General features: G+C 39.9%; 1 gene segment (V, D, J or C); it reads right to left on the reverse strand.

The window, feature by feature from the left end:
• The window catches only part of LOC122923687, a 297,490-nt gene that overhangs the window by 39,771 nt on the left and 230,562 nt on the right, over nt 1–27,157 (reverse strand). Inside the window, 1 exon segment of the C gene segment in view lies at nt 1,564–1,617. Coding sequence covers nt 1,564–1,617 — 54 coding nt within the window.

Below are 27,157 nucleotides of genomic sequence, written 5' to 3' on the forward strand. Positions count from 1 at the left end.
CTATAATTGTATGTTTCATTCGCCGTCAATACTGTATCTTAAAGAAATATCAAACATATAAAACTACTGTAGACTTAACTACTGTAGTGCTAAGACATTTTTCACTTACTTGGAGAAACACTTAGTTTAGTTCCACCACCAAATATAAGTTTGCTAAAACTCGAAGAAGCACAGTGTTATCTACTCATTCAAAAATGCTGTTACCCAATCTTCTCAAACCAAAGGTAGTAAATATATCATATATAGTATATGTATCTTCAGCATCCTGGTTTTCAAAAGTCACAATTATGGTGGAAAGTCATCTAGTCATTAAAGGCCATGGGCTCTTACCAAACACAAGAAATATGACACACTTGCTTTGGGAGAACATTAACTGTCCAAGGGGCTTTGGACTTCCTAATGATCTGTTCACCCTTTTACATATCCATTCTATCTTCCTAAACAACTTCAGACATTTGTTAGAGAACATATGGAGCTAAGTAGCATATTTAATGGGAATCTCTGATCAGGTTCATGTAGCCTGAGCCACAGGCAGCATGAAATCCTGACAGAGTCCCTCATGACAGATAGCTATGCTGTACCCTAAAACGCTGTAAAGTTCCAGAGAAAACATAGTTTAAAAAAAACAAGTCTCTCATTATACGCATGACAAGACTATTCTCCCCATGCCCAGACCATTCTCCACATGCCCGCCCAGGCTCTTCTTTCTACAATAAGACTATTCAACTCAAGCCCAGTCCCTTCTTCCAGTGGCCTGACTCTTCTCTCTATGCCCAGGCTTTTTTACCCATGCCCAGATTTTTCTCCCCATGTCCAGACTCTTCTCCCTGTGCTCAGACTCTTCTCCCATGAACAGGCTCTTCTCCACATGACCAGGCTCTTCTCCCATGCCCAGATTATTCTTCCCATGCCCAGATTATTCTTCCCACGGCCAGACTCTTCTCCCCATGCCGAAACTCTTCTCCCCATGCCGAAACTCTTCTCCCATGCTCAAACTCTTCTCCTCATGCCCAGACTGTTTTCCCCATGCCCCAATTATTCTATTTGGCCCTGCTTAGCTCTCTGTCATGAGGAATCTTTTGTGATTTCATGCTGCCCATGATTCAGGCGGCATGGACAATGATGACAAGTCATTTTAATGATTTCCTGTTTCGCAGAAGTTGGAAATTCATAGAACTATGCCTTTACTGATATTAAACTACGTAAGCTTATACAATTGTGAGAATAGTATTAATTAACAATTACAGGTGGTCAAAGAATCATCGTCTAGATGTCTCGAAGTTCTTGAGAAACGAATCTATGGAAAGGTTTTGAAAACTTACTTGGCCTCACATGAACTTTGGTGCCTTTTCCAAAGGTAAGTTTATTGTATCCTGACTGCGCACAGTAATCAAAAGCTTTCCAAAAACTATAGAACCTCAAGGCAGATATCATAGAAAACAAAGGTTCCCATTCAGGACCCTTCACATCACAAGTATCCCGGTACATTTAAAACTTAACGTACTAGGACCGATACTACCTGGATCTATATAAACAATTGTGTATATATTGTATGATACATACTTGGAGTTACTTTGAGTTGTGTTCCTACTCCAAAGATCAGCTTATTTGCAGCTCCTAGACACAGTCACACGCGTCCTTACAATAATGTGTACAGTGGAGCCTACACTCAGCCTACAGCTGTTCTGTGGATCGAACTCCACCCACACATAGGTCACTTATCTGACCAGGCTGCAACAAGAGAATAACTTTCACTCCATGCAAGTCTGATGCATTAGGCTAATTTCACTCAAGCGCGTTTTCTGTCCGTTTTTACAATAGATTGTAAACAGCATCCGGACTGAACCCTGAACCATTAATTTCAAAGGGCACATGAACACTGTTTTTTCATTGACCCTCTGTCCATTCAGAAAAATGGGCAGCATGTTCTATCTTCAGCAGTTTTTCATGCAGAACTGGTCCTTTCAAGTCAATGGGTCAGTGAAAAAAAACTGACAACACACAGATGGTGTCTGGACACCATTGCTAGGAGATGCTGTGTGTTATGTGTGAACAATGCATGTAAAAAACGAAAAACACCGACCACAATGGCAGACTAAAAGGATTCAACTGGCTTGCATGTTTTTCACTGAACACACCCTGACATGTTCCATAGAGACAGGTATGTTGGAATGCTTTCCTGCACTTAGTGACGTGAATTGTGGCATGTAAATAATACAGTATGTCTATGGCTTGTGACGCCAGAACTTAGAGAAGTCTGCTGGAAGGACGCTGTGTGTTTCCCAAGGATTGACATGCAGTGTATAACATAGGAGGATGCAGCACAAATCCATAGCCAGATATATGTACGGCCACTACAACAGTGACACATTCTACAGACTCTGGGGACCACAATATTACTATGTAAGAAATGTCATTATCCCTAAAAGTGTAACCTTTATCTAACACCCGGCGACCGGTAAGAAATGATATATGAACATCACATCTGTCACATCTGTATTACCTGCAATGAGTAAGTATCCTATCAATCCCATGTCAGTGTAATGATAGGGTTAGTGATCTGGTACTTACTAGGTCGTACAGTGAGTTTAGTACCAGCTCCAAATATAACCTTCTGTCCAGCATTATCCCCACAAGCAGAAACCTCTCTACAAAAACCCATCTCTGACTCTGGATGCATGTCTGCTGACTAGTGCGGGGCCACAGGAAAATCACAGGATCTAATTGTCCTCAATCATCTCTGTCTATCTATCTATCTATCTATCTATCATCTCTGACTCTGGATGCATGTCTGCTGACTAGTGCGGGGCCACAGGAAAGTCACAGGATCTAATAGTCATCAATCATCTCTGTCTGTCTATCTATCTATCTATCTATCTATCATCTCTGACTCTGGATGCATGTCTGCTGACTAGTGCGGGGCCACAGGAAAATCACAGGATCTAATAGTCATCAATCATCTCTGTCTATCTATCTATCTATTATCTATCTCATATCTATCTATCTATCTATCTATCTATCTATCTATCATCTATCTATCTATCTATCTATCTATCTATCTATCATCTCTGACTCTGGATGCATGTCTGCTGACTAGTGCGGGGCCACAGGAAAATCACAGGATCTAATAGTCATCAATCATCTCTGTCTATCTATCTATCATCTCTGACTCTGGATGCATGTCTGCTGACTAGTGCGGGGCCACAGGAAAATCACAGGATCTAATAGTCATCAATCATCTCTGTCTATCTATCTATCTATCTATCTATCTATCTATCTATCTATCATCTCTGACTCTGGATGCATGTCTGCTGACTAGTGCGGGACCACAGGAAAATCACAGGCTCTAATTGTCAATCATCTCTGTCTATCTATCTATCTATCTATCTATCTATCTATCTAATATCTATCTATCTCATATCTATCTATCTATCTATCTATCTAATATCTATCTATCTCATATCTATCTATCTAATATCTATCTATCTATCTAATATCTATCTATTATCTATCTATCCTATCTATCTATCTCATAACTATCTATCTATCTATCTATCCATCTAATGTCCATCTATCTATCTATCTATCTATCTATCTATCTATCCTATCTATCTATCTGTCTATCTATCTATCTCATATCTATCTATCTATCTATCTATCTATCTCATATCTATCGATAAAACAATAACTTTGTCTAGTATATATTACAGCTTCCCATACTATTGTCATTATCTATGGCACTAGAAAGTTCAAGGGCCAAAACAGCTTCCCATATTTACACTTTTAGGCCTCATGCACACAACTGTATGCATTTTGCGGTCCTCAAAAAACGGATCCGCCAAAAATATGCATGACGTCCATGTGCATTCCATATTTTGCGGAACGGAACAGCTGGCCCTTCATAGAACAGTGCTATCCTTGTCCGTAATGCAGACAATAATAGGACATGTTCTATTTTTTTTGCGGAATGATGTACCTTCCGTTTTTTTGCAGATCCATTGAAATGAATGGTTCCGTATACGGTCCGCAACAAAAAAGGAACAAACACGGAAAGAAAATACGTTTGTGTGCATGAGCCCTTAAGCAATATCTTTTTTTTTTTTTTTAGAAGACGTAAAGTCACTTTTGTGCTGCAGATTGTTTAGTTTTTTCTTGATAATTTCTAGTGGTCATAAGAACTATAAGAGATAATCTAATGCTTCGGGAGTTAAATGTTTTCAACCTTTATCAACATTTATATAATAGAGGTGTATACTTGGTAAACCTCACAGTACACACTAAAAAGCCCGACAACCAGTCCTCTGTCACCCTGCTTTTATCGTTAAGTAGGTCATTGGCCAATTGTGTTATTGTCAGCAAGTATTACTCTCATCAGGTCATTAAAATAATGATACAGTTCATGTAGAAGAAATGCAACCCTTGTGGATGAGACCTCTCAGATCATCACCTACCATTTACTCTGTGTAAAGTCTAATATCCGATATTGCAAAATCGTCAAAGAAATGTTAGCACTTACTGGGCATGACAGATACAAGAGTTCCAGAGCCGAATGTGAGCTTATACCCAGCCCCAGTACCCACAGTGAGATCCTGATGAGCAAAAACACCCAACACCCACCTGCAGGCTGTACTTCTGTATATATATATATTATCAGTGATATTTTTTGTTTGAAAATCCTCCATAAATTACACTACATTTGCTTAGACTTTGTCAAATCTATTTTAATAGATTGGACTCTATTCAATGTTATTTCTTTAAAAGTTTTTTCTCATCTATTAAAGTAAAATTTAAGACTTGAGAACTTACTGGGAATGACGGTCAGTTGTGTCCCTGCTCCAAAGACATATTTGTTGTAGTTACTATCACAGTAAAAGGAACCTCAGCAAAAACCTACAATTACCCAGAGTATGTGGGTCGCCCATACTCCAGCTTTGTACATGCTTCCACATATTCCCTGACATAAGGAGAAAACTCACTTCTGGGTTATAAATTGTAAAGTGTGATACATAATTCACGAGCTCTTGGATCCATCTGCCTTATATGTATCTACATCCACGGACATTAGAAGACCCAAGAAGAAATAAATTGAGTCCAGTATTTTGTACTGTATTGGGACGCCTGGGACCCTAGATGATGAAGCAGGTTTACTATTCCAAAGACAGCAGAATTTTTGCTTAAAATGTGCCAAAAAAACAAAATTGGCGCATATGTTTTCGATCCTTTTTGCTCCTTGCTAGACACTTCTCAGACCTATCCATAAAAGGGAACGGGGCTTCTCAAGACAAAAAATTGCACCAAATTTATTAATGCAGTGCTTCAGATTTTGGAGCAAAATAATGGTTTAAAGTGAAGAAAAGTCTCTACCTTCTAATCTGAGTTTACAATGTCTAAATATCAGGATTCCTAACTTTGCCCCACTGTATTTACCTATATTAACCTTACAAGAAATAGTCTTATCTACTTACTTGGTGACACAGTAACCTTTGTTCCCGTTCCAAATATCAGCTTATTGACACCAGATGTAGTCACAGTGCTCGGTGCCATTACAAAAAGTGTCACCCAGCTGTGCATCCCCATAGAAGAAACCTACCCCTCCAGTAGATACCCATCTTACCACAAATGATAAAAAAGTAGTGTTATTTACTATTACTACTGTTTGCATTTATTATTGACTTTTATATTCAATGAATTATTTTCATCCTACATTTAGATAAAACTTACTGGGAGTAACGTGAAGCTGGGTTCCTCCTCCAAGTGTCAGCTTTCCCCAATTACCTGAGGTTGCACTCTAACTGACTCCTTTACACTATCTTTCATCCGGCTGTATGAGATCTCCACAGTAGCTTGAACATTGTAATTGTATTGCATATTGTAATGAATGCATATATTACACTACATATATACCGCTGACCTCGTTCTCCATAGCTTAGTTCATTACTAAACATTCTGTCACCTTTCTTTCTTTAAAAGTGGTAGAAACAACAATGGATCCAGCCTGGCATTGTTTTCAGCATTTGAGTCTGGTGCATGCTGCCCAGGGAAGAGATGCTGGCACACTGTACTAATAAATATCTCCTAGATATATATTAGCAGGATGACCTGACTTTACATGGAAATATTTCCACTAATTCATTTAATGTTTGTGTGTGAGGTTAAAAGATATCTACAGTGTCCCCCCTTAACAGTGACCACTACAGCACCCCTCTCCCCTTAATAGTGACCTCCACAGCAGTCTACCTCCTTAACTTTGACCTCCACAGCAGCCCGCCCCTTTAACGTTTACTTCCACAGTGGCCCATCCTGTTAACTGTGACCTTCACAGCCCTCCACCCCCATAACAGTGTTCTCCACAGTGGTCCGTCCCCTTAACACTGACAATTAACAGCACCCTGCTCCTTAACATTGACCTCCACAGCAGCCCACCCCCTTAACATTGACCTCCACAGCAGCCCACCCCCTTAACATTGCCCTCCACAGCAGCCCACCACCTTAACATTGACCTCCACAGCAGCCCACCCCCTTAACTTTGACCTCAACAGCAGCCCACCCCCTTAACATTGACCTCCACAGCAGCCCACCCCCATAACATTGACCTCCCCACAGCAGCCCACCCCCATAACATTGCCCTCCACAGCAGCCCACCCCCATAACATTGACCTACACAGCAGCCCACCCCCTTAACATTGCCCTCCACAGCAGCCTACCCCCTTAACATTGCCCTCCACAGCAGCCTACCCCCTTAACATTGCCCTCCACAGCAGCCTACCCCCTTAACATTGCCCTGCACAGCAGCCCACCCCCTTAACTTTGACCTGCACAGCAGCCCACCCCCTTAACTTTGACCTGCACAGCAGCCCACCCCCTTAACTTTGACCTGCACAGCAGCCCACCCCCTTAACTTTGACCTGCACAGCAGCCCACCCCCTTAACTTTGACCTGCACAGCAGCCCTCCCACTTAACAATGACCTCCACAGAGACGAGGACAAAGAGGGGCATTTGTGAATTCAGCTTTTTTTGTCCTGTGCTGTGCCAGTTTATATGATGGCACACAGGTTTTCGGCACATCTGTAATGTGGTTTTGCCTTTTTAAGTGACTGTACACCAGGGGGTACCTCACGTACTGGCTAGTAAATGTTGCATATTATACATGCACCTTAAAAGTGAGCAGACCAACTACTGACTCCATTTCTAAAAGTGGCGTGGGAAGACAAAAGTCGCTAAATTTTGCTCAAATTGTTATAGTGCGCCAAAACATGCAACAATTTAAAACTATCGTAACAGCCTTTATAGATGTCCCCCAAGTGCATGCGCATGTTTTTTGTCTACTGAGAAAAATAGAGACCTGAATGGAAACGGAATGGACCTTCCAGGATTTTCGCTGTTCTGCTCCTCTAATAGAGGAGAACAATGGAAGGTACTAGCGCTGATGTGAACCCAGTCTAATACAGAATCAATAGAAATCTTACAGTTTTACTTACTCTGAGTCACTAGTAACTTAGTCCCACTGCCGAATATCAGTTTATAGCTGCCAGTAGTTACCGCAGTGCTTCAATCCAATCCAAATAGCTAAGTACAGTATGTCAACACATACAACTAGTATATAATAGCCCCATTGTAGACCTTATGTCACATCCTGTATCTAGTAGGTCATTTAATGGAATTTTCATAATTTCTACCACAGAATTTTAATCAATGAAAAGATTACTAATGATAGATCTGTCTCTTCCTGTGATGTCATATCTTAAGGATACATTTGCTAACAAATACACTATAATACATATCCAACAGACTTATACTGTAAGTGAAATAGTCAAATAGCATCTATACCCTGGGTTCAGTTACTACAAATAGTTGAGGTCTTCCGAAGGGTTTGCCGTTTTTAACATAAAAAGCGTATTCATTCTGCAATAAAATGTTTAGCAAGTTTCTAATACATTTGTCCTGCAGATTTCTCATCTGTACTCCCTTTTACCAACCTGTCTTACTGCAGAGATTGAAACCTTGTCTGAATCATGTCCACTAAATTCACTACGTGTGTAGTGTTCTAATGCAAAATACTTCATGATTGTAGACAATAGGCACAATTTAGTGTTTCATGAATGTATCTAAAAGTCTGTCGTTTACTTACATTTTAGCAGATTCCATTGTCGCCATGTTTTGAATAGAAATAAAAAATTAACACTTGAATTGAACCCAGTTTTTAGATGGAATCCAGTTAGTGGGCTGTCAGCTTGAGTACTCTAAGAACATATATGTGTGTGTGTGTGTGTATATATATATATATATATATATATATATATATCTTTGAGAGATCTAGTTGGTGAAGAATTTAGGGTGTATATATATATATATATATATATATATATATATGTTATATCTCTCAAAGAAGAAGAGACAGATTTTTCTAATCTAATTTGGCAAAAATGAGGCATCACTCAATCTTAAGGCCTTATTATGTTGAGATGAAACATTGCCTTTCCGTTATAGTGAATTAATCCAGGTCTATCACACTTTACTTTATATGTAGCGCTGCCTCTTTTTTTGCAAATTTGAAATTTTGAGACCCAGAACTAACAGTCTTGGATGGATTGCACCAATCCACACGTAAATAGTGCTTATGTTTTTTTCCCTATTTTTATCTATCTGTCTGACTGTCTACTTGTCTGTCTATCGATCTACTTGTCTATCTATCCAATATGTATCTATCTAGAATGTTGATGATACAGGACAGAATATTGTATAATGACTTACTTGGAATCACCTCTAGTTTGGTGCCCTTTCCAAATATGAGCTTGTCATATCCTGATGTCACACAGTGTTCAGGTGCTTTTCATAAACTCTCTAGTTCACAAGAGTGAAGAGCTCAGACTCTGGACTATACTGATACATAAACTGTTCTAAAATATATCAATACATGACAATAAACCGCTATAACCTTTCTGGAATTCCATTAAGTTATACAATTTATCATGATAACAAGTCAATAGTATATTGCATCATTCCGTAAAAAAACAAATTATTAAATAAAGATTTAAATAAAATGTATTTTTAAAATAGGAGCCTAAGGGTGACAGATGGCTGGCTGATGTCTTCTATCTGTCACATCCATCCAGTAAAAAAATAATAATAATAATAATAATTTGATAGGCATACTTTTTTTTTTTTAACATGGGGCCTATAGGTGTCAGATGTCTATCAGATGGCATCCATCAGACGTATATGCTTTTTCTGGTTTAAGAGAAAATTTAAGTAAAGGACACATTCAAACAAGTTCAAACAAGTTCAAACAACGTATGAAAAAGCTTCTTAGTTAAGATGATGGTGAAACAAAACCATCTGGGCAACTATGACCATTCTGGAATAAGATTCCTCCCTGAAGGCCAGACTGACTGGACAAGATAATGGCATCCTACTTTTGTATAAGTGGGGGCTTATATGAATAACACAACTATAAACACCCTGGTGCAGAAATGTTCTTCTTCTGGGAATTAAGAAAAATCTGCTTTAGTGTAATCCTAAACCTGTATTTTCTAGAACATTACTTACTAGGTGAGACAGATACGACTGTTCCTCTGCCGAATGTGAGCTTAGAGCTAGCTCCAGATGCACACAGTCATATTTCCAACAGCAAAAACCTCTCATCTGGCTAGGACTCGATGACATGAATGAGCATGGAGTATGAACTTCATGTCACGTTCTATATTGTGACATTAAATACAATGTTATTTAGTTGTATCCTGGGAGTCATATATAGTATAATATATATTGGTAGCAAATAATTGTAATACAACAATTACTTCTGATTACTATAAAGTCACTTAATGCCTCTATTAACATGGCATGTTGGGAGTTGTAGAGCTGGAGAACCATGGGTCAGAGACCACTGCCCCGTATGATACACAGTACTACAAGAGAAAACTGGTACACAAAACCCATCAGTCTGCATTTTACCAAGCAAAAATATAACACATCTGCTAAGGCTGATTTACCATTTTCTCAAATTGCAGTTTTTATGCAAAAAACACAATTTGTTTGCAGCTTGTGAATGTACTCTTAGTGTTGGGCAAGATTGTAGTGTTGCAGCCTGTTAGCCACACTGGAGTGCTTCATAAGAAGAGGCCCAGGACACATTAGTCCATAGCAACAATTTGAAAGCCCGCCCAGTCCAACCTGTCAGTGAACTAACAACTGGTTTTCGGATAGTAGGGAGCAATGTAAAACAGATCAGCCGGGCCAAAGCCTTTAAGATATAACTTCTAATAGTTCCTTAATAAAAATCATGCACATAATACTCAATCAAAGATCAGTAGTACCAACTGGTTTGGTGCAAAGAAAAAATACAAATTGAGGCCTCCCACTCCATCAGCATGGGGTCGGAGTAGGTGGCTTCATTGTGATTTATCTATATTGGCGATTTGTACTGAATCTACTATGTGGCCAATTTTGTTCTATAGTGCATGTCTTCTTGTCATCTTTGTGTGGTTTGACCCCTATTTTTGTCTGCTAATAGACCTACATTTATGGGGGAAACATGTTTGGACAGCATTGTAAGGACTTGCCCTTTTCATGACAATTACTCTGTATAATTATAGGGCATGTAAGGAAAGGAGCAGTGGTTGAAGATGCCACCATGTCATCACTCATTTGTATTTTTTGTATCATACCAGTTGGTGTTGTAGACCCGTCATTGCTTTTTGATTTTGGGTATTGTGCCGATGATTTTGATTTCACTGAGTAATTATTAAAAGTAATGTTTTAAAGGCTGCATGTCTTGACTTGCCACCTTCAGCTCTCATTTTGGTGTGAAACTACAACTCTCAGTATGCTCTGATAGTTCTAGAAGTGGGATGAGGACAGTTGTCTTTTGGGGTCATCTGGAGAGCCACAGGTTGGAGCCCCCCTAGGGCAGCACAGGCATTTGCTTCCAGTCCATAAATATACGATACGTCTATGGGATGATCCATACATGAACTGCACATCAATTCAAAATCTGTATAACATTATTAATAGTGTCTCAGCAAGAAAGACTTACTTAGATTAACTTTCAGATTTGTTCCTTGACCAAATATCACCTTACGAGCGTCATAAACACAGTGATTCATGTCACTACAAGAACTATAATGGGTGGCACATGTATGTCTCCTGCCAAACCATCTGGGCAACATACAGTATGTGCTTATATGTATTATTGTTTCTCACAAAACATCCACAAAACGAAATTGAACGATATTAAAGGCAAATATGTGTGTGTGTGTGTGTGTGTGTGTGTGGGGGGGGTTACCTATTTTGGCTGATAAAGCAAGCATCTATTACTTTGAAACACCAGTCATGTCTCTGTATTACATGGACAGTCTGTTGATGTCATAGTAACTGTGTAATGCCTCATTGTCACTGCAAGGGAACTAAACACTGGTGGTCCCACCATTATAGCTGATCACTGGTAGTCCCACTATTATAGCTGATCACTGGTGGCCCCACCATTATAGCTGATCACTGGTGGCCCCACCATTATAGCTGATCACTGGTGGCCCCACCATTATAGCTGATCACTGGTGGCCCACCATTATAGCTGATCACTGGTGGCCCCACTATTATAGCTGATCACTGGTGGCCCCACCATTATAGCTGATCACTGGTGGCCCCACCATTATAGCTGATCACTGGTGGCCCCACTATTATAGCTGATCACTGGTGGCCCCACCATTATAGCTGATCACTGGTGGCCCCACCATTATAGCTGATCACTGGTGGCCCCACTATTATAGCTGATCACTGGTGGCCCCACCATTATAGCTGATCACTGGTGGCCCCACCATTATAGCTGATCACTGGTGGCCCACCATTATAGCTGATCACTGGTGGCCCCATCTAACAACAAGGAATTGTTTTAAGCGGACCACCCTTTTAATGAAATGTACACAAGATTCATTTTTTTATAATGCTAAATAATTCCTAGCTCAGATACTGTGCATATAATGCAGATTTTTCATCATGTCGCATTACATGCGGATTTGTCATGGACTTTGCTGAGGACTTCGCCCTATGCATTGCAAATGGTGAAATCCGCGGAGGAAATCTGCATTATAATATAACATAAAATCTGCACTGTAGGTCAGTTTCATCTGTGGATGTTTTCTGTGGCGCGTCAAAGAGATTTTTGTAAAATCGAAAACATTTTGCTGGTGCTGTAATAAGCTGTGGAAGATCTGCATCAACTGCATCAACATCTGTGAATTTCTGCCCCTAAAGTCCTCACGTCTACTTGGCCTCATGGGGGAAAACTTCTCTTCCATTCTGATCTTATATTTTAGAATTATTCTACTCAGCAAATACATGTAGAAAATAGTTATTTAGCAAATTCTTAAACATTTGTTTTACTATACAATTCTTGTAGATTTGTATTTTTATCATACTCACTAGGTGTGACAGATAGGACTGTTCCTCTACCAAAAGTGAGTTTATTGGTATTTCCAAATCCACACAGTGACATATCCTGTACCAAAAACCACGGTACCTCTCCTACTTCATCTCACCAAGCTACTGTTATTAATAGCATGCAATCTATACATTCATATGATAATCTATATACGTGATAGTACTAGGTATTGCGATATACGAAACAGCAATGTAAAATGAAAAACAGATTTACTACTAACAGAATATCAGACAATACCGTGTTAATATTAGATATTACAGTTATATTTCTTTGGTTATGGGCATCAGACCAGGACACCAAAATGTCCTCAGCGTTGTCCTGCTCATGCATCCATTAGCTGAACATATGTGATATATGTGAAGCCAACCTTAGATCAATGGATCATTACTAGTTGTTTTCACAAAAAAAACGTACAGTAAGGCTACATGCACACGACAGTGAAAAAAAATAACATTTTTAACGGACATTTTTTTCACTGATGCCTTCCTGAGAAACGGACGCTAAAAATTGACCCATTCAATTGTATGGGGGCAGTCTGCCAGTAAAAAATGGACAAGATAGAACATGTTCTATTTTTTTATGTAAATTTTTCACTGACAGTCAAAAAAACTGCCGTGTGAATAACCCCATAGACTACCATTGGTCTTAAAACGTATGTGTGATGGGCGTTAAAAAAATGTCTGTTTTTCACTGTCATGTACATGTAGTCTAAAGAAAGCACCAGCATGGATGAGCCCTGAAAGGTGGATCGGCTCTAATGGCAATAAGATAGTAAAATGGGTTTATGTAAGGCCGCGTGCACATGACCATACGTATTTGTAAACCACGGATCTGCAACATGCAGATAAACCCCTGTGCCATCCCCAGTTTTGACTTTTAATGGGTCCATGCACTACATTTTATGGACCAGAATAGCAAATTTTCTATAATTTACGGAATGGACATAAAGATACAGACAGCAAAAGGATGACATCCATATGTCCATTCCGCAAATTGTAGAACATATCCTCTTCTGGTCTGCAAAATGCGGTCCATGGAGCCATTGAAGTCAATAGGTCTGCAAAAAATGCGGATGCAAACAGAGAGCATGTGTATTTTGCAGATCCACAGTTTGTGGACATCAAAGTACATATAGTCGTGTGCATGAAGACTAAGACAATTGGGCTGAGATAGATGATAGATCGATCAATAGATAAATAATACATAGATAATAGATACATAGATAGATACGTGGATTGACTGACATTGTAGATAGATAGATATGAGATAGATGGACTCACTTGGATTTACAAAAACCTTTGTCCCGTGCCCAAAGACCAGCTTTGCCAGGTTGTTAGAACACTGTGATTTCCACCTTTACATAAACTTCACTGTATGCGTTCAGTTTTCTGCTCCATTAGAGGAGAACAGGAATATCAGAAATGCCAGATATGGCAGAATGGATCCCATTGGCTATAATGTGGTCTGTTCGCTTTAATTTTGGGATTTCGCTCTTTTAGCGGAAAAATAGTCCTGCTTTGACGGAATTTGGGATTAAGGCCCGAAACACAGCCTCTAACGCAGATGTGCGAAGTGTAACACATAAATGCCCACTTTGAGCAACACTATATGATGCAGTCTGTAACTCTAAGATGTCACCATCTACCATTCTGTGCACCGGTAATGTTCACTAAGTTACATTCTAAGTTTGCCAATTTTGTCCCATTTTGTCTGTTGCAATGTTTGCCAAACCAGGGCAAAAACATCCGTTTTACAATGCTAACAATTATGTGAAAAAAGTCATAAAAAGGCATTTGTGAATACAGGCTGACAAGTGTAATAGCTGTTAGTACAGATACTTATATCACATAGAAGAAATGAACCATACAGTGAGAGTATGTGTGTGTGTATATGTGTGTTTGTGTATGTGTGTGTATCCGTGTGTATGTGTGTGTGTGTGAATTTGTTTGTGTGTATATGTGTGTGTATGTGTGGATATGTGTATGTGTGTATGTGTGTATGTGTGTGTGTATATGTGTATGTATGTGTGTATGCATGTGTGTGTATGCATGTGTGTGAATGTGTGTGTGAACTGTGAATGTGTTTGTGTGTATATGTGTTTGTGTATGCGTGTGTATATATGTATGTGTGTGTGTGTATGCGTGTGTGTGAATGTGTTTGTGTATATATGTGTGTGTGAGTGTATGTATGCATATGTGTGTGTGTGTGTGTTAGGAAAATTTAAGTGCAAGCCTTACACTGGAGACAAGGACTAAAGTGAGTGATTGCAACCTGTTTACATCGCTTCAATATATGTTGGTGCCATAAACATATAGGGTAATAAACAAAAGCATCCAGTCTACCATATTACACTTACTTGGCTTCACATACAGTCTGCTTCCACTTCCAAATATAAGTTTCTGCGCAGTATTATACACAGTGATTGACTTGGTTACAATAACCTTTATCTAGGTTTTTGTCTGACCTGAAACTTCTTGCTGGTAATTTTTTAAACCCATGTTTTAAATTAGATTTTTTTTTTACATTTAACTTATGAGGTTGTATAGCACGTAATCATTTTCACAGCTATTACTTTGTCTTAGTTACTATTCTCCACATATTTTTTCGCTCACTTCATCCACAATGAATCCAATATCTCACCAATGTCACAACATACTGGTAACTGATAAATGGACATAAAATAAACGCCTCATTTGTGTTTGTTCCAAATTAAAGGAATCAATTTAAGTAAAATATTACTACATATTCACTATAAGGAAGAACCTAGTCTGAAACGCGTTAGGTGCTTTACCTTTCTCCATGTGGTACTATATTGGATTTTAACAATATCTAATAAAATTGAGTTTTAGCTGCTGGACAGTTCATTTTGCCTGTGCTGGATCGGTCTGAACACGGATGTGTCTGCGGAACCTGACTCTGAAATTTCAGGAATAATTCTCTTTTATATTCTATGCCACTTACAGTGATCTCCTCCCGAACACGAGATTATTGTTCGCCCTACACAGTCATATTCTCATTTACTGAAATATCAAGAAGTCACTTTAATACAAAGGCAAATATCGTTGTGATAAACTATCAGGACGTATTCTATAAACTTCTCTACTCACTCGGTGTTACAGAGAGTCTGGTTCCTCTTCCAAATATACGTTTCTCGTTTGAACCATACACAGTGATTTACCTGCTTGCAATAACCTAGCCTTCTAGGAATTGTTAGAAAGTTATTTCCTGCCTATAGCCGGCCATACACCTGCAATCAGCTTATGGCCGGCTAGGATGCGGCCAATCCACTGTCCGTTGGAACGTTTTTACCATGCCAGACTAAACTGACTGATCAGGGATACAGGGTGGGCTGTCTGTCGTCAGCCTTGGCCAGCCTTATCTTTTGTGTATGATTCTCAAACAATGGCGAGCTGCAGTGGACAACATTGGGAATTTTGGCTGAAAGCTTCAAAATCTAACATTTTGGCCTACATTTTACACTGTATTAATGCTGCCAGATGCATCAGTTATTATGCAATAGCCGCTCCTTGTCATTCCACCCACTACTTACAAAGAAATGCGCTTTGTGACGTAGTAATTTTTCAGTACTTTTGATACTAGAGTCATATGGAAGCGCAGAGGCCCAGAGACTACTATGGCTATGGTATTGTTCTTTGTACTGATCCTTACCCTGTCAGGCAGCATGGTACTCTATTAACACTCTTACTATTAGAACGGCACGCTGCAATAGCATAGCTACACAATAGTGCTCTGGTTGACAGGTTAAGGGTTGCTACATCTTTTTTTTATGCATTTTAGAATTTCTGAGAAAAGATTATATTTTGTTTTTACAAAAAAATTCAATTACAAATTACAGATTGTCATTTATTTGTTTTAATTATAGTGAATAAACATTAAAATTATGATTATTTTTAATAAGCGAATACCTTGATTATTTCTCCTCACAACTGTTCAATAGTGTTTTTAGCTGATGCTAGCTCCCATCATATCCCATTACAAAACTCTTTTTTTCTATTCAATAAAGTTAATTAAAAGCATCTAAAATATTAAAATATTAACACTTACTGGTCACAACAGCTACCAATGTTCCAATGCCAAATATAAGCCTGTCTCCATTTCCCACACAGTGATATCCTCAATAACCGAAACCATAGCACAAAAGCGAATGGCAGTGGGTTATACTCAGCCACACACCTCTACAAAACATGTTTATGGTATGAATAATCAGTGTAGGTATACGAAGACTGCATCTTATAAGCTCTATAATAATGCAGGACACTTACGTGGTATTATGAAGAGTCTGGTTCCACTTCCAAACGTGAGTTTCTCTGCTGCACTATACACAGTGATTGACCGTCATACAAAAACATAGTCTACACCCTCTGTAGTATTAACTAGTCAAGCAATGCCAATGCCTAGCAAAATATACATATTTACTATAGTATACTGCATGTAAAACCCCTGAGGTCTGGCTAAATGAAACCTTATTCCAACTGGGATTCTGTTCGCTGTCATACATTATGCACTTGGGAAACATCCAAAAGGTTTTCTTCCTTTTGTACAATTAAATAGACTTTTACATGGTGTTAGTTTTATTATTTATCTTTATTGTAAGTATTATTGTACTGTTAGGCCTCATGCACAGGGCAAATCATGGATCCACAAAATACTCATCTCTTCCATGTGCCTTCTGTATTTTTCTTACTCCCTCAATACGGACCAGAATAAGATATGTTCTATCATTTGGGAACGACAACACAGATCTGCAAAAAATACAGATGTGTGTATAAAAACGAATGGGCCAGTGTGCTAGCCACCAAAAACAGCACATGGATGAAAATACCGTCCTGTGCCTGAGGCCTTAGACTATGTTCATATCTCCAGTGAAAATTTCCAGCAGGTTGTTCCGGCAGAGAACAGCTTGCCGGAGTCCACCGGATATGACATTGCCGGATTCAACAGATCACCACCACATCCCTTTTGAACGAATATAAAAAATAATGGAGAGCAAAGTAAATGCCATATTTATCAAGCCCCAGCTGCACTTTTTTGACTCTTCCAACTAATTGATCAACTGTGTTGTATATGAGATTTCCCCAGCACGCTTATATTTTGTGCTATGCTTACTAATATATTATTATACTTTTATAACCACATTGTATGCCTTTTTAATGTCTGCATTTTCCTTACCATGGTAACACAAATTTTGGCAATGATCTGTATGTGCCAGGATGATAAATACAGAGCGCGTTATCATTTCTGTACATTCTAGCATACACAACATTCGTAAATGTGCGCCATTATCACTTGCTTTATATGTTATTCATGCATATGCCGTCCCTCTTCTTTTTAATTTACTACACATGATATTGAGCTGTTACAGACAACCAATTTCCTCCCTATAAAGTGCATATTAGGTAAATGTGTATTTTGTACCAACCATTACTCTTCAATATCCCATACTTAAAGTCATGTCCATGTACATTCATCATACACGCCTGGTAATCTGAAAGAACTCACCATACTGAAGATGTCTCCTTTTCCAAAAGTGGATTTAGAAGAGGGGATCCCTGTGATCACACAGTGAAAGTCTCCTTTGCAATAACCTTCACTGTGTGATACGTATCCTGCCCATACTCATCTCAGGCATATTCATGAAATGTAGGTCATGCCCTGAATATATCACTATATTACACTCAAAACAAACAGCAAGAATGTTCCTCTATGTAGGATAAATTCATCTTCATTAATGTCGCTGAATGTAGGACTGTAAATACGTATATACAGCATAGAATAAAACCATAGAATAATCCTTCATGACATTTACAATATATTCAATGTAACATTAAAGAAGAGGAAACTAATATTAAAGGGACATTACCATCAGCATTAACAACCTCTATGTGAATAATCTATGTTTTTTATTTTTTTTACAAAAAGAAACAACACATGGATGATTTTTCTAGATATAATTATTGAAGTCCCTCCATGTATTCTACATTGGATGAATTTCTGGAGTGTAATATTATTACAGGCTATAGCTACTAGAGAGGGGTCGTTGATCCAGGGAGTTATTCTGATTGCCTGATTGGAGTCAGGAAGGAATTTTTCACCCCTTATGTGGGGAAAATTGGCTTCTACTTCACAGTTTTTTTTGCCTTCCCCTGGATCAACTTGCAGGATACCAGGCCGAACTGGATGGACAAATGTATTTTTTTGGCCTTATATACTATGTTACTATTTTACTATGTTCTGCTTTTTAACTTCCTCCTTTGTTTAGATTTTTACCACCTCGCTTGACTTTCTCAGTCAGACCATTCACTGCGGCCAGAGAGGAACGGGATGGGTGACTCAATTAGAGCATCACACATTACATCTTTATCTAGGCCTATCTATAGGGCATCTTTATCTAGGACTATCAGGAGAACGATAGAGCTGTCATTCTGTTATCCAAATTCTACACCTACTATTATCATAAGGATTTCCTTACAGATAACAACTTCCCCTTACAGCAACCATAAACAGATAATGGATTGCCTTTCTGCTTTGGAGTTAATATGAATTTTATTTTTAAAAGGTGTAGTACAACTGAAGTGAAAAATACAAAAAAAATTAAAAAAAATGGTTTTCTATGAATTTTGAGTTAAAAAAATAATGCCCCTTTCTGGTGGAAGTTTCCCTTTAACTAATAAGAATAATTGTACTGTATATTTATAGATTTTCTAAAATTACAAAAATGATGATCAAATTCATTATTATATAGTAAAATATTAAATTATTAAAAATGATAAGTTTAACTTGGGGACTAATGATCCACATGCAGCATATTTCCTAGGGAGGGGTAAAACTGGGAGAGTCACTGGTGGGAGAAAAAAAAAAGATTCAGTTATAAGAGGCGACAAGCATTCTTTACAAAGAGTTTGTGAATCTCTGGAATAGCCTGCCGCAGGATCTGGTCACAGCAAATACAGTGGATGGCTTCAAAAAAGGTTTTGATGACTTTCTAATTCAAAATAACATTGAGGCTCCTGAAAATGTATAGAAATCTGGTTCTACACACCCTTTCCCTTTGGCCAAAGCCCTTTTTAAAAGAAAGATAGACAGTGATCCAGTGAGATTTGTTCCATGGATCGATATAGCAGGAATACAGGTTGGACTTGATGGACTTTTGTCTTTTTCCAACCTTAACAACCATCAAACTGTGCAACTATGTAATTATGTAACACAGTGTCTTTCATGCCTTACTTTAATTTCTGTTCAATAGAGGAAGGAGGGGTTGTTTGGTGAAGTCTGGAGCAAATGCTTACAGTATTACTTTGACTACTATAGAAAGAATGCTATCATGTTATATGGATATTGTAGCATAGTGAAAGGTAGTCTGTATTAGAACATACCTACTGGTAATATCAGTCAGATTACAAGTCAAACCTATATTGCAGCCCACTGTGTCACTCCAAATGCAAAGTGTTTATAAAAGTAAAGTGCACAGAAGTTTACCAGTAGGCACATGAAAGGATATGTATGACCTATTTTCCCATCCCATAAATCTAGGACTGTAATATCCTATTTTCACCAGCAGGGGGGTTCCAAAAAACAAAGTGAGCTGAAAATATGCATGTGCATGTCTAAGGGGTTGTCAGACCTTACAGAAGGATCTTCTTGGCATGTGAGTGTTATGTGTGGCCACTGACTTAAGGATGGCGTAAGAAACAGGTGGACACATTTAGAACAGGAATACAAGAACAGCAGCTTTTACTGTACACACTTACAAGCTTGGTGGTTTGAGGTTTCTTATACAAAGCAACTGTGGTTAGAGTCTCGTGTGGGGAACAAGCTTATGGTTACAGTTTCTCAGTCTTAGAAGCAACAGGTTTAGCATTGAACCAAATCTGCCTAGTCTTCATCACTCTGATATTGATGACGTATCCTGAGGATAGGTCATCAATATAAAAAAGTGGGAAACCCCTTTAGAAGAATATTTTTAATCTTAGACTTATATGATATATCTACATAATTTAAGAACAAGGATCTCCTGACTAGTGATGAGCGAACCCACCACGTTTGGGACTGTACCGGACATTTTGATGTCTGTGTATCGAACCTGAACATGGATTTTGGTGCCAAAGTCTGTGTCGGGTTAATTGTTTGTAGTTTAAATAAAGCTTGTTGAAAGGCTGCAGCACAGCCAATCAACAGGCGTTTAAGCTGTGTGCACTTGAAAGCCATCACAGTCATGCCTAGTATTGGCATGGCTGTGATTGGCAGACGTACCATGTGATCATGCAGGCATAAATGCTGGATCACATGGTGCGCCACCTTTCTGATCTAACTAGTGCAGGGACAGGACACAGCTGCAGGGAGGGAGAGTGTTAGGCTTTTATTAGTTTTTAAAAGTGTGCTGGTGATCTGTAGGCATTATTGATTGGTGCAATACATCTCCTTTGCACCAGTGAGACAGAAATACCATACTTAATTGTGCTGTTCACTCTGAGGGTTTACTGTTGGTATTTTTTCAGCGCAATCCCAATCCTTTGCATCAGTGACAGGTAAACATAATAGTTAATCAGCCGGTTAATTGGGTCAGTGAGACTTACCAATTTTTTGTGCTTAAAACACTGTACTTGCCACCATCACAGGGATATATAATAGTTAATCAGCCGGTTAATTGGGTCGGTGAGACTTACCTATTTTTTTGTGTGAAAAAACACTGTACTTGCCAACTTCACAGGGATGTATAAAAGTTAATCAGCAGGTTAATTAGGTCGGTGAGATCGAGCTAGTTTTTTGGTGAATAAACACCGTCACAGGGAAATATAATAGTTAATCAGCCTGTTAATTGGGTCGGTGAGACCTACCTATTTTTTGCGCCAAATACCTCTTTTGTATCCATGACACGGATATACAATTGTTCATCTGTCAGCCAATATTGTGGGTGACTGTAACAAAATGAGCAGAGCATCAACTAGCGGACATGGCTCTGGTCGTGGTGCTGCTGGTGTTGTTGGTGGTGGAACTCCTGCTGTAGGGAGAGGATGTTGTTGATCTGTGCCAGGTACGCGCACAAATGAAATGCCTTCCACTGGTGCGCACAGGCGACGGGCTGTTCTGCATAATTTTATAGGCCCAAATACCGCTCTAAGAATAGTGAGGCCAGAACAAGTAGAGGCAGTAGTAGATTGGATGGCTGAGAGTGCCTCCAGTTCTTTCACATTGTCTTCCACCCCTTCCACTGCTGAAAGTGCAGAATTGGCACCAGCGGCCCACGGGCATCTGTCTTCCACCTTAACACCTTGTACATCAGCCAAGCAGTCTGAGCCCCAAGTCATGCAGCAGCCACTTATGCTTTTTGATGACTCTGCTGGCGGGGTTTTCTTGGGCCATCCACCTAGCCCTGGCCCAGAAGTGACAGAGATTGAGTGCACTGATGCTCAACCACTTACAAACCGGATTCCAAAAAAGTTGGGACACTATAAAAATCGTGAATAAAAACTGAATGCAATGATGTGGAGGTGCCAACTTCTAATATTTTATTCAGAATAGAACATAAATCACGGAACAAAAGTTTAAACTGAGAAAATTTAAAATTTTAAGGTAAAAATATGTTGAATCAGAATTTCATGGTGTCAACAAATCCCAAAAAAGTTGGGACAAGGCCATTTTCACCACTGTGTGGCATCTCCCCTTCTTCTTACAACACTCAACAGACGTCTGGGGACCGAGGAGACCAGTTTCTCAAGTTTAGAAATAGGAATGCTCTTCCATTCTTGTCTAATACAGGCCTCTAACTGTTCAATCGTCTTGGGCCTTCTTTGTTGCACCTTCCTCTTTATGATGCGCCAAATGTTCTCTATAGGTGAAAGATCTGGACTGCAGACTGGCCATTTCAGTACCCAGATCCTTCTCCTACGCAGCCATGATGTTGTGACTGATGCAGTCACAACTCCTATAAATGAGCACCTTTGCTTACACAGAGGATGAGGCCCGTGACATTGTATCGCAAGTCACAGCTTCAACTGATTTTCTCCAGATTCCCAGCAGTGAGCTGAAGAGCAGGAATCTAATGAAAGAAAGCAAACACCTGATTGCGCTTGAACTACATGCTGCTACTTTAGCAGAATATCACCGCACACAGAGAATTCCGCGAGGACTAAGGGTGAAATTGAGACCAACATTTTTTGGTAATAACCTTGAATACTGCACTCGCTTCTCTAACATTCTGAATAAATGTTCATTGGACTTGATTGTTCTAACAGTGGAATATCTTAATACTGCCATTGAAGAGTGTAAAGCCCACATTACCACTGCTAAAGAACAGCTGAGGGATTGCCTCAAATCAGAGGATCTCGCGACATTGTATGAGAAAACCGACAAACAATGCAGAGAACTTCAGGCGAAAATAGAGGCTACCAAACGCTCCAAGTTCCTCCGAGATGTGGAGGATTATTCATCACAGCGAGTGTACAGGTGGCAAGACAAGTCCGGGACAGCTATCCCTTTCTTCACAAGAGATCGCAGAACGGGATCTGCAACCTCCAGCACAGGCAGCGACACCTCGGGAGCAACGTCAATTCATTTTTTAGGCAAACGCCGCGGCAAAAGAAGAGCAATACCAGGAGAGCCGGCCGCCATCATAGGAGAAGCAGACGCACCGAGACTGACGAGATCGCAGGTACTACCGAGAACTTAGTTGTTAATCTTTCAAGTAAAACTGTGAGTCCTGCGCAATTGAATTTATTAAAGAAGGGACTGTCCTTTAGCCCCACAGGGACGCTTGACACCTTTTCTCTGGACATTGATTTGCAGCGGTTTTTCCGTAATATACGTCTTAAAGTACATTTCGCTAAAAATGTTGATGTAGATGACATAGGGGGCGGTTATGTTAGCTCTGAGGAGCCGTCAGGTTCATTAACATTGCAACAATTTTCATTGAGAGTCAAAAGTCATTTTGTTCCTCCTAAAATATACCATCCAGTTGAAACTTTTGCTAATTTAGTTCAACGGGATGTTAATTCTCTATTGCAACAATGTAGACAAGGTTCTTTGCAGATCCGTAACAATTTAACAGTTGAAGAGAAACATGCACTGAATGGTATATTAGAGGACAAATCACTTATATTTAAACCAGCCGATAAGGGAGGTGCCCTTGTGATTCTGGATAGGGAGTATTATATCACAGAGATCTTAGGTCAACTGAGAGATAATGAGACATATAAGATTTTGCAATCTGATCCGGTTTTTTCAATTAAAGGCGCATTACAGAGGATAGTGACTGAGGCGAGAGAGGATGGTATCATAGATAACAAATTAAGTGAATTTTTGATAAACCAGCATCCCATTACACCGGTGTTTTACACCCTTCCGAAAATTCACAAGTCCATGACAAGACCACCGGGACGCCCTATTGTGGCCTCCTCCGATTCAATCCTCTCTCCCCCAGCCATTCTCCTGGAGAAAGTACTCACACCTTTGACCATGTTATCTCCTTCCTACCTACGAGACACAGGACACTTCTTGAGTGAAATACGTCCCCTACACCTGGATGGAGACTGCATACTGGTCACTTTTGACGTATGCAGCCTCTATACTTCCATTACTCATGAAAAGGGTTTAGAGGCAGCATCTAGATTACTAAATACCAGTCATTATACACCAGCACAGAAGGATTTTTTTCTGACACTTTTAAAATTAGTGCTAGAAGAAAATTACTTCTTATTTCAAGATACGTTTTTCCAACAGCGCCGCGGGACCGCGATGGGATCGAACGTCGCGCCGCCGTACGCAAACAGTTATATGTCATCGTTTGAAAGTGAATTTGTTTATTCTAATTTTCTATATTTAAAGCATTGTATATTCTGGCGTCGTTTTATAGATGACGTGTTTTGCGTATGGCGAGGCGACGTTCGATCCCTCATGGAATTTAATAGTCATCTTAACTCCATTTGGAGCGAGCTTCAATTTACCATACACTTCGATTTTCAACAAATATCCTTTCTTGATACATGGGTAAAGCGTAAGGATGATGGTACAGTGTATACTGATCTATATATCAAGGATACAGATCGAAATAGTCTACTTACCTACACTAGTAGCCATCCCCCAGCTATCAAGAAAGCGATTCCTTTTTCACAGTACCAAAGGGTTAAAAGGATCGTTACTGATCCTGATACCTGTGAAATTAGGTTGCAAGAGATGACTAAAAAGTTCCTTAATAGAGGCTATCCCCTACATTTACTACAATCTCAAAAGAACAAGTTAGATCAACCGCAGGGACAGAAGATTACCAAATCACCACGCATTCCATTAATAGTGAAGTACCATCCTTGGACACAGAGAATAAGGGGCATAATTAATAAGCATTGGCACGTCATGTCCAGATCATATCCTCACATGGAGATATTTCAAAATTCTCCGATGATGTGTTTCAAAAGAGCTGACAATATTCGTGACAAAATTATTAGAGCAGACATAGGCACTAATAAACCTATGGTCAGACAAACCACACTGACTACTCCGCGGCAGGGCACATTTCCATGTTTAAATTGTAACAACTGTTCGAGTGTCATTAGAGGTCCAACCTTCACCCACCCTCATTCTGGAGAACAAATTCCTATTAAAGGCATGTTCACATGCGACAGCAAAAATGTCATTTATATTTTGAAATGTCCCTGCGGTTTGGTCTATGTAGGGGAAACCTCAATGCGCATTAAAGATAGGCTTAGTAAGCATAAGTCCACCATCCGCACTGAGAACTTGTTGTTACCCCTTCCACATCATTTTCATGAGAAGCGTCATGCGATATCGCAGTTGCGGTTTCAAGTGATCGAGAGTGTATCTTTACCTCGTCGCGGTGGCGACAGGAATAGTTTGCTTCTCAGGCGTGAGGCCTATTGGATCCATCGGTTACAAACTTTGGATCCAAGGGGGCTCAATCGTGAGTACAATATTTCTAGTTTCACCTAGTCTCTTGATTATATTATTTCCATTATAAGAATTTATATTATAATAACATATACTTTATTTGTCTCTTTCAGCGGACTTGATTCCTGAATTGTTATTACCTGTTTCATTGTTTCATCAATGTATTTACACTGATCTGTTTGGTTTATTGCACCTTTCATTATTATACCTGTGTCAGCCCTGAAGTGGGCGGAGCTATATATCATGATGTCATTTCCTTCTTTTTTTCTTTTTTTCTGTTACTCCTCCTTTCCTCTGTGTATAAAAGGGATGTGATAGGGGTGTATTGTATAGTCTGATGAAAGCACGTGTTGTGCTGAAACGCGTCACTATATGCTTATAATATGTGACTGAATAAACGCAACATTCATCATCATCGCGAGTGCCGGTCTTTTTTCTTTTATTACTTTTGATGCAGAATGTGGTCTGGCATTATCTTGTTGAAAAATGCAGGGTCTTCCCTGAAAGAGATGACGTCTGGATGGGAGCATATATTGTTCTAGAACCTGAATATATTTTTCTGCATTGATGGTGCCTTTCCAGGCATGCAAGCTGCCCATGCCACACGCACTCATGCAACCCCATACCATCAGAGATGCAGGCTTCTGAACTGAGCGTTGATAACAACTTGGGTTGTCCTTGTCCTCTTTGGTCCGGATGACATGGTATCCCAGATTTCCAAAAAGAACTTTGAATCGTGACTCGTCTGACCACAGAACAGTCTTCGTCTATGTGCGCTTTCGGCATTCTCTCCCTGCTGCTGCTTGCCTGTCTGCGCTGAAGAGTAACTTTGGCCTTTCCGCTCACTGCCTCATATGCGACGTACCCACAAGGTGGAACTCCACCTTGCACATGCTGGAGAGACTGTGCAAGCAGCAGCAGACGATAATGAAGTTTCAGTTGCAGCAAGCACGGGTGAGTCGCTCTGCGGAACAGCAACATTTCACCACAGAGTGGGACTCCATGCAGGACTTGTGTGCTGTGTTGCGCTGCTTCGAGTACTCCACCAACATGGCTAGCAGTGATGACGCCGTCATCAGCCTTACTATCCCACTTCTATGTCTCCTTGAAAAAATGCTTCAGGTGCTGATGGATGAGGATGTGGCACAGGAGGAAGAGAAGGAGAAACAGAGATCATTTCCATGGTTATCAGGCCAGTCGTCCACAGGTGGCTCAGAGGATGTATTCCTGCACCAACAGCGGCCAGGTACCCAACTGTCCAGCCAGGGCATAGTTTTGGAGGATGAGGAGGATTCCCGTTCACAGCAGAGTGGCACCCAAATCAGATCACGGGCATCACCCAAGCGTGGCTGGGGGGATACAGAGGACACCGACGATAAACATCCCACCGAGGACAGCTTGTCGTTGCCTCTGGGCAGCCTGGCACACATTAAGGACTACATGCTGCAGTGCCTGTGCAACGACCACGGAGTTGCCCACATTCTAACCGGTGCTGATTACTGGATGGCCACCCTGCTGGATCCCCGCTACAAGGACAACGTGCCGTCCTTACTGCCATCACTGGAGCGTGAACGAAGATGACAGTGTGGGCTTGGTGGAAGCACAAGGTGGAGAAGGAACCGTCAGCACCTCAGAAGGGAGTGTTAGCGTGGCTGAAATTTGGAAAAGGTTTGTCTGCACGCCACAATATACAGCACCACCATCTAATACAGACCATCTTAGCAGGAGGCAGCGTTTCAGCAACATGGTGGAAGAGTACATGTCTACACGTCTGCACATACTGACTGATGCGTCTGCCCCAT

The sequence above is a fragment of the Bufo gargarizans genome, chromosome 1 (assembly GCF_014858855.1).
Source record: "Bufo gargarizans isolate SCDJY-AF-19 chromosome 1, ASM1485885v1, whole genome shotgun sequence".
Lineage (NCBI taxonomy): Eukaryota > Metazoa > Chordata > Amphibia > Anura > Bufonidae > Bufo > Bufo gargarizans.